Source organism: Cryptomeria japonica, chromosome 6 (genome assembly GCF_030272615.1).
Source record: "Cryptomeria japonica chromosome 6, Sugi_1.0, whole genome shotgun sequence".
NCBI classification, from domain to species: Eukaryota; Viridiplantae; Streptophyta; class Pinopsida; order Cupressales; family Cupressaceae; genus Cryptomeria; species Cryptomeria japonica.
Genome location: NC_081410.1, coordinates 537,027,106 through 537,036,653, shown reverse-complemented (window position 1 = coordinate 537,036,653; position 9,548 = coordinate 537,027,106). Strand labels below are relative to the sequence as shown.

General features: G+C 39.9%; 1 protein-coding gene across 6 annotated transcripts in view; it reads left to right on the top strand.

The window, feature by feature from the left end:
- Positions 1-4,080: 4,080 nt before the first annotated feature.
- LOC131030247 (E3 ubiquitin-protein ligase CHIP) overlaps positions 4,081-9,548 on the top strand; it is a 75,578-nt gene continuing 70,110 nt past the window's right edge. For 5 of the 6 annotated variants that reach the window (XR_009358257.1, XR_009358255.1, XR_009358254.1 and 2 more), the window contains exon 1: positions 4,083-4,412. Coding sequence is in view for 2 of the 6 variants with exons in the window: in XM_059207472.1 (XP_059063455.1) it covers positions 4,322-4,412 (91 nt within the window). In the remaining 4 variants the exon portion in view is untranslated. Of the gene's footprint in view, positions 4,413-9,548 lie in introns of all 6 variants that reach the window. The other variant, XM_059207473.1, reaches the window with a different exon arrangement.

Sequence of the window (9,548 nt, the reverse complement as noted above, 5' to 3'; positions counted from 1 at the left end):
GATGGAAGTACCTATAAGGGTAAAGGACCTTCTAGAAACAATGCCACAGTTAAGAACTGCCATTTTTAGTTCCATACAAACCACTGCGCAGGCACCTTTGCGTGCCACACGGGCGAAAGTTCCGGTCAACCCCTCGGCTGACCCAATGTTGTTGGCCTTAAATAGTGGTCAGCATCCTGCTATAGTAGAGATGAGAATTCTCGGGGCTATCCTCGAGGACACCATCGTGGACGGAGGTTCGGGGGTGAATGTACTGCCAGAGGATACGTGGAAGAAGTTGGGGAAGCCAACACTATGGCCACCCACGTTCAACTTGGTAGGTGTAGACCAGCACAACATCAAGCCACTCGGCACCTTGAAGGCCTAGTTGGTCACCATCGACACACAACCCTTCATACTAGATTTTATGGTAATCTCACTCAAGAAGAAGGGGTCTGACGCCATCTTAGGAAGAGGGTGGCTGGTTACAGCAAAGGTGAACCACGACTGGAAAAATAACACCCTTTCTATGGAGAAAGGGGGCGGAAGTACACCATTGATCTGAGGACCCAGGTTATCGGTGAGGAATTGGCATCATCTTCGGAATCAGAGGGTGAAGAAAAAGGCGACTTGAGGGACGAAGGACGGGGCTGCAGGGAGCCCAAAGATGAAGGGATTCTCAAACTATGAGAGTGCTCCGAGGATGACACAGGGTCATTGAACGGGCTCTTCCATTGGCAGATGGAGGATTACGAAATGTTCCAGAGCTACAGGCTCAAAGTAGAGGAACCAAAGCAAGTAACAGAGGAGGTGTACCTGCAAGAATACAAAGAATATTGGAAGGGAGACGCCCCAAACCTCGATGATGTAGATAATCCCAAGATCATTTATGTCGGCAACAATTGGAACCCTGTGTGGAAGGCCGCAACCTTCAAAATCTTTATTATTCTTCTTCTTGTTGTTATGTATGGGAAGGAGACCATGGTCCCTGTAGAATTTGTGGTTCTAGGTCTTCGGATGGCCATTGAAAATAGACTTGCCACCAACGGGTCCAAATTGAAACCCTACCACGAGAAGTGCGCAGGGGACCCGAGAGGCCAGAAGGACACCCGAGAGTCTGGAGGGGAACCCGATAGGATGGAAGGGGATCTGAGAGGCTGGGCAGGCAACTCGAGAGGCACGGGACCAAAGCGGGAGACTCTCGGGCGAGGCAAACCGAGAAAGGGCGATCCCAGAGGCACGAAACCCGAGCCAAATCTGGACACTTAGGAAAAAAATAAAAATAAAAATAAAAATCCGTACGACCAAAAAAAAAAGAAAAAGAAAAAAAGAAAAAAAAGAAGAAAACGAAAAACCACAGTGGAATCACCGTACGGTGGGACCGTGCGGTGGCAACACCAACGGTGGAACCACCGTGCGGTGGCAACATCGACATTGGGCCATCGTGCGGTGGATACCACCGCGCAAGGCATAAAGGCATAAACACGCAGCTGCACAAACACACACGCAACCGCTCCATCGTCAGTGGTCCACTGTACGGTTGAACTGCATTGGGCGTGCAGAAGGAGGACAATATAGTGTGCACGGTTGACCATGTTGTCTGTACGGTGAGGAGGGTGTTGATCGCACGGGAAGGTGGCCGTACGATTGGAGGTGTCAGTGTTGTTGTTGACCATACGGGGAGGTTGTATGGCCGGGGTGCCATCGGGGACATTACAGTGGATTAAAAAAAAATAAAAAAAATGACGACGACCATTCGATGACATCTGGAGTCAGGACGCTGAAAATATTAGAGTGGAGAAGAAGGGTTTTGACATCTTAAAATATCACAGAAATGATGCACGCCATGGACTTTCGTGCGGTTATGAAGGTTGTAAATTGGTCTTGGCGGCGGGGGTGCTACCCCCGGATCTCGTGAGGGGCGCTGTCCCTTGACCTCGCTGGGGCACTGCCCCAGACCCCGCTGGCCCTGCTGGGGCACTGCCCCCAGACCCCCAGTTTATTTTTGAGCTACAATACACTTTTTGAGTTGGGTGAAGGGCATCAGAGAAGGCACGGTAAGTGTTGGGTTGTCTCGTACTGTGAGAAAGAAACTTGAAGCTTAGCATTGGCGGGGAAGCCATAAGCCGTAGAGGGAGACAAATTTGGAGGTTGTGAACAAACAGAGTCTGAGGGAAGGCATTGCAGGCATGCAAAGTTGTACGGTACCAGGGAGTTATTCAGTTCAGTTATTAGTCTTTGGGGAGTGTGATGGAGGATTTGAGGCGTCTCCTAGCCTTTGTGCCCGAAGGTTGTGTCCACTTCGAGGCATGAATGGTACGCTTTGTGGAACTCGGAGTATGTCTCAGCTGGACGTAAGGTTGCCTTGGTGGATGCATAGAGGGCTCGGGAGGAGCTGACCACCAGGTTGGAGGTAGTACTAGCATGAGACTTAGCTCGACGTACCAAGAGTTGGATGCCGAGAGGGCAACGTGGGTGGGTATCGAGGACAAATTGGCTAGGGAGATAATGTCATTTGAGTAGCAGTTGGTGGAGGCTGAAAAGTGTGTTTTGCAGACAAGTTTGGTTTAGGCACAGGAGGATTGGGCTGTCAAGGAAACAAAAAAAAAACAACTTTTGCGGAAGCAATAATGGTGACACCCGCACTTGAGCATAGGATGGTAGCAGAAAAAGAGTTTTTAAGTGAGGACGCAGTAGGTGTATAAGTTCCGGGCTCGACTGGCGTCAACAGTTCTGTTTAATGTCATCTCTATTTTGTATTAAGTCGTCCGGAGACGACTTCTTTTCTTTTTTGGGGGATGATGTTAGCAGCAATATTGTAAGCAAATAAAACTAGTTAATTAAGTTGTACGTTGTAATTGTCTTGGTTAGTGGCAACCGAGGGGTGGTAGTTGTAGTGCGACGGTTGGCATTCACACCCCCTCGGTATCTTTATATACTTCTGAATGTAACTTGTGACGAACAACGATTATGAATGGAATAACATCTTTTATATTTGACCTGATATCTATGGCATTATTATTTTGCATTACGTGCTTTATCTGTGTACTTTAAGTTATTCACCCGAGAGGGTAAACAACAATATCTTATGTTTAGTTACAAACAATTGCTTGCTCGATCAACAAGGGATGCAAAAGGACTCAATACATCAACCACATTTCTTCTTCCATCTTTTTTATTTTATACTATAAACTAACCACACTATTGGCAAGAACTTGATGCATTGCGTCTCTTGTTTTCTGTTGACACCATAAAAAACTATTAGGACCCTTTTAACATAAGTTTAAATGAATTTTTTAAAATCACCACCTAATAATAACTCCTACTTCTATGTGACAAATAATTTCCATATTCGCTATTAGTGCCTTGAACCCCAAATGGTAACTCAAGACACTTAACTTGTTAGAAATATGCCAAATGGAAAATGAAATGAGTGATCATATATGAAAAGGGGTTCTAGTAGTTTTATTTTTGGTAGACATGATACACAACTATTGGGACCCTTTCAACATAAAGTTATGGTGATTTTTTTTTAGTCACCATCTAATAACCATTATTCCAATGACACATTATTTTTTATATTTTTTATTAATGACTTGAACACCAGATGTAATATAAGGCATTTGACTTGTTAGAAAGATACCAAATGGAAAATGAAATGAATGACTATAGGCCTGAAAAAGCGTTCTAATAATTTTGTTTTTTGTTGACATGGTACACAACTATTGGGACCCTTTCAACATAAATTTTGATGATTTTTATAAAATCACCATCCATTTACCACTATTCCCTTGACAAATTATTTTCATATTTCTTATCAGTGACTTGAACCCCACACGTTAACTTAAGACATTTAACTTATTAAAAAGATACCAAATGAAAAAAAAAATTGACACATTTAAGTTATTAGAAAAATACCAAATGGAAAAAGAAAGGAAGAGCATATACCTATATTCAAACATAATTGGTAAGATTTGAGATGATGACAAACTGTTCAATGTGAAATGTCCTTTAAATTTCCTTTGTTAGGGTGACAAAATGGCAGAACTTTCTACATCTAATTTCAGCCAATGCCATAAATCCACGCGGATTCATAAAATTCAAAAGCTACCGCCAAAAAATTGTAAAAAGTGGCCACAATTTCCTTCCGTTTACCTCCCGTCTCAACGGGCTTACGTATTTAAATACAGTCGTTTTCCGGCTTCCACGAATTCTCATCTTATCTGTAAAAGCTGCTAATTGTTCCCTTAAATTACGTTTTAGAACGGCCAACAAACCCGCCATCTGAATTTTTTTCCCAGGCCTGCAGATCGAAAGAATCCCAACTTTTTTATTGTAAATAATGGCGGGGGTGGCCGAAAAATTGAAAGAGCAGGGCAATGCAAGCTACAGAAGAGGGCGCTACAAGGCAGCAATTGAGTTCTATACCGAGGAAAGTTTTTTTGTTTTAATATTACCTTTTTAAATCTTCCGATTCTATTTGTATCGAATCTCCTTTCTGTTCTTCTGCGAATATTTCAAAACTTCACATCGAATGCTCATATTTCATCACATTACAAACTTACCGGTTGAAATTGGGTTGTGCGAATTCCCTATTCAGTAGTATAAATCTCTTGCCACGTGCATATATTTATGCGCTCTCAATACTCTGCAAATCTCATTTAACTATGTCTCAATACATCACAAACTTACTTCCAGATAGCTGAATATACCATAAACTTTTCTGGTTCGTTTTCGTTACTCTGGGTTGCCTCATTACAATGTGGGGATTTGAGCCTGGGGTTTGTTGTTTGTTACATTAAGATGCATACCTTGAAGAACTTGTATGGCTACTAGCAAGGGTTTTCGACATTTTTTTACTGCAGTTTGAATGTGCGGAAGTTGTCAAAATGCCGAAAACTTATTGCCAGTTTGCAATGCCACGCAATAACCATACTTGGATGTTAAATGTAAAAGAATCCTTAAGTTTTTGGTACCGTTTACAATAGTTTTGAGGTGTTTATGCTGCGTCTGGCACCGTTTTTGCAGATTCCTTTTTTCCTGCTGCAGATATTCTCTATTGCAATATGCGTGTCGTCAACCATTCCGAGTAACCATTTCTGATCAATTGCATACGGAAGTTTAATCCTCAATATAAAACTATAAACAACAGATGTTAGTAATTCAAGGGAATATTCAAAAGAATCTTCTAGAATGTTTAGCAAGGTCTCCATAGTCAGTTTGCTGGGGTGTCATTTGATGTTGAACTCCAAGTGTGAGAATTAGTCTATATTACAACGAGTCATTTACATCTTTGTGGAAAAATTAGTCTTCATACCCATTTAAAACATTAGATTGTCCAAATAAGCAAGTAGAACCATACTATCAAATGTGAAAAACTGTCCACTTAGGGTGGGATTACATTAAGGTGTCTGCTACTTGTAGTTTCATTGGTTGAGCAGTCCCGTGCAATTTGTTTAAAGCAGTAATGGGGAAGAACAGATCTTTCAATTGAAAAGCAGGGTGCTAAGGTTTTTGTCTGGAGAGTTCAATTCGGTGCAGGAGGGATGCAGACGAACCTGTGTTCCTGCAGATTTTAACACCATATCTGGATTCTATGATCCTAAAACTCATATTTTCAGATCGAAAACTGGAACAAACAAAATAGAACAAAATCATTAATGGAGAAAAACAGATCTTTCAAATGAAAATCAGGGTGCTAGGGCTTTGGCCCTAGCTCGCCCTGTCGTGGATCGCAACTTAAGGCATGGGTATGCTCCCCATGGTCTTGAGTTCGAGTCCCCGGCTGTGTTAACTCTGTGTGTTGCTACCTTGTGAGCGGGTCGTACACACTGGGGGATTAGTCTCGCTTCGGCGAGGACACCTCCAGATTCCACGATAGTGAATATAAAAAAAAATCAGGGTGCTAAATTTATCTGGAGACTTCAAGTCAGTGCAGGATTGGTGTAGGCAAACCTCTGTTCCTGCAGTTTTTAACACCACATCTGGATCGTCTTATCCTACAACTCATACTTTCAGATTGAAAACTGTAATGTCCCCTTTTGGGATTGCCCTAAATCTTGCCCTTACTATTATCAAATCTCCTGGCTTCTTCTCTTTATTATTCTGAAATCAGTTAATGTCCGATGCTCCCTTGAATGGATCGATTGATCTTCTTCTTGGTTACATCCTTCTTCAAATGATGTCTCCTTCGCTTTATACCCTTCATGGAGAAAAAGGGTCTCATCCTTTGGTTATGAAAAGATACATCTGTTTGGCAACAACTGCTGTCCTTTCACTTATATAATCTTTAACTATCTCTCACTTCTCAAATCTGTCTTTACTGCTTTTTAAATCTGCATATATCCCATTTAAGATCTGCATATCTTCTTCTCTAGATTTGCATATCCTATTTTCTTCTTCCCTTCCCAAATTTTATTTCAGATCCCTCTATATACTTCTGCTCTGAATCTGCTCTAGATATCCTCTAATTGCACTTTTTTCCCTCCATTCCATTTGATCCTTCTTCCTCATTATATCTTCCAATGTAAGGGAGAGGTCACGCCTCTTCATCACATCTGCCTTTTGGCAAGAGTCAACCTTTCATAATTAGCACCCTTTGAAAGAGTACAACCCTTCTTAATTTCTACCCATTTGAAAGAGTCACTTCCCTATTTACTTCCCATTCCTTTCTTCTCCCCCTTCATAATTAGCACCCTTTGAAAGAGTTTAATTCTCCCTTGATTTACATGCTCCATTCTTTCTTCCTTTTTCCATATCTCCCCTTTCAAATGAAGTTCTCTTCTCCCTTTTATATCTCATGTTTGAGGGAGTCACAACTTTTCATTTCATGCCTTTTGACCATTCATTAAACTTAACAAAATTTCAATTATTTGAGTTTTATTTTCTTATATTTAATTTTAATTTTATTTTTATTTTTATTGTGTTATATTTTAATTTTATTATTAACATTTATTATTAAATTCTATTTCAAAAACTAGATCAAACAAAATAGGACAAAACGATCATTAATCAGAATCTTATTTCTCAGAATAAAAACTATTACAGACAGTCTCCTAGCCATCTGATAACTAAAAGTCGAATTATGAAAAGATGCAGAGAAACTATGTTTGCAATAGAATGTGTAGCTTTGAATATTAAAACTTAAAAACCAGCAGCCAGTTCCAGCAAAGATTGCATTTGTATAAGAAAGGGAATATCTACCAATCATCAAAATCCCCCCCAAATCACCTAGCAATGCACCCTTAAAAACAAAAATGAAGATCTAAACAAAGGAAAAGCACTAGAGGGCCACTCTTTCAGCTAACCATTGACAGTTATAAATTAAATCCCAAAAATATCAAGAAATTATGATTGGTGGGAACCATGCCACAAAAGGGAAATTACATAATCCTCTCCTCCTATTAATATTTTAGGGTAATTACATCATCCTCTCCTCCTTTTAATATTTTAGGGTAATTACATCATCCTCTCCTCCTTTTAATATTTTGAGCCCCTTGTTTCAATGAACTCAAGAATTCAACTGTGATGGCTTACCCTTCCACCATGTTAGGTACTTTTGCAATTTTTAACATAATTTCTTCTTTTACTTCCAGCCTCTTGTTGAACTATAATTATAAATCATACTTCTTTACCAATTTGTTTCTTTCTATTTTTCAGCTTATTGCGGACTTTGGCACATCTCTGCTTGTCTGCCTCTAGTGAAATCCATTCTTGTTTTCCTCATTTTTTGTTCAACATTCTGTTGCATCTGGATATAAGCAATTAAAACATAAATTGAGTTAAGGGAATCAAACATCCCCTAGGCGCTTCCTTCTCTGCGTTATGCCATTTAGACATGTTTTCTAATTTTTTTTTTGAGCTTGTTCTTTTCCATGACTTGTTGCCCTATCATAGATTATGAAGGGTCCATTTTCCTCATCATCTATTTTTACTGCAATATTAGCTTGTGGCATTCTCACAATATCAGGCCCTTTACATTCATTCTTTACTAAGTCATCCTCGTTTATAAGTACTTCTCCACCATCAAATATGGGGATTCCAAAATCTCTCCTTTACTCATCATCTATTTTTACTGCAATATTAGCTTCTCGCATGCTCACAGTATCAGGTCCTTCACATCTATTCTTCGCTAAGTCATCCTTGTTTATTAGTACTTCTCTGCCATCAAATATGGGGGGCTTCCAAATATCTCTTCTTTTCTGTTGTTTCATCTCTAATGTGGACCGCTTCCATAATTGCAACGTTTTGGGCGATCTCTAGTGATCCGCATTCCTCTTCAATACAGTCTTTGCCAATTACATTTTCTTCTCCTTTGGGTTAACACAATTCAACATCTTCATCTAGTTCATTTGTCTCTTCTCTTTCAAACTCTTGGCCAATTACATTTTGGAATGTTCTTGATTTGGTTGGGTTGGCCAGTCCTAACTTCTTAAATTAATAAATATATTTTAATAAACGATAATTATTAATAATTATAAAATGGCTCTTGAGGCCGACCTGTTGCTTAGGGTGGTTATTTCTTGTGGCTGACTTTGTGGGAACTCCTATTTATAGGTGTGTTGATGGTGGCAAGAGGCATGACATAGTTTGTTTGTGAAATGCATTAAATGAAGATAGAGGCAGCTCAGATGAAGACTTGAGTAGCTTCATGAATGGTGGGACGATAACCTTACCATTGAATGTCGAGTTCATAGGCACTATGTATATTGATTCCTGACCCATTCAACTCATGAGTGGAGTTTAGTATCGAGGGGAGAAAGAGATATTGTGCAACTAATAGAAGGATTTGCAGATATAGAGTCAGCTTTAAGACATGGGAGCCACCTCCATTTATGCTGTCGCAACTGGAGTATATCATTAAGGAGTTTGGTGCCACTCCAAGGCACCTTATATTGCCTCATAAGGGCCACACCTAATACAAGGACTCGACTGCATATCAGGGCCGTGTTTGGCACAACCCAACGAGTAAGAGAGTTATCACACTTCAGAGAGGAGTCACTCGATTGAGATTTTTTGGAGGTTGTCATACTCAGTCAAGATATTGATTAAACCACTATGTTTTAGTGTAGTTATTGAGATTTTAGTGTGAATTAATTATCAATTTGATTGGTTCCCTACCAATTCATTAGACTGTTATTCAATCAAGAACTTGTCTGCTAGTATTACTACGAATGGGTATTTATTGTAAATTCCAATATTATCCATGAATATATAAACTAAAGTGCAGGGTTATTTCTGTATCACTAAGTTTATCATGAGAACTGTCTATTGAGGTTGAATGCATTTGATCTATACTGCTTCTTATTGATTTACAGTTGAGAATTTCAAACTTCATAAGTTGGTGTATTTCAATGGTATCAGAGCCACCTTCTTGCCAGCCTGTGAGGAGTTTTTGCAGCTTCATGAAAATATGAAGCTATGGACATAACGCCATTATGACAACCTGAAGAACCTGCTAACGAGGTGGCAAGATGTCACACCAATTATATGAACTTATGCCTAACCAGCCGTCAAGATATAACCTTTATTGAATAGTTTGAGCTTCAAAAGAATGGGCCAAGGAGAAG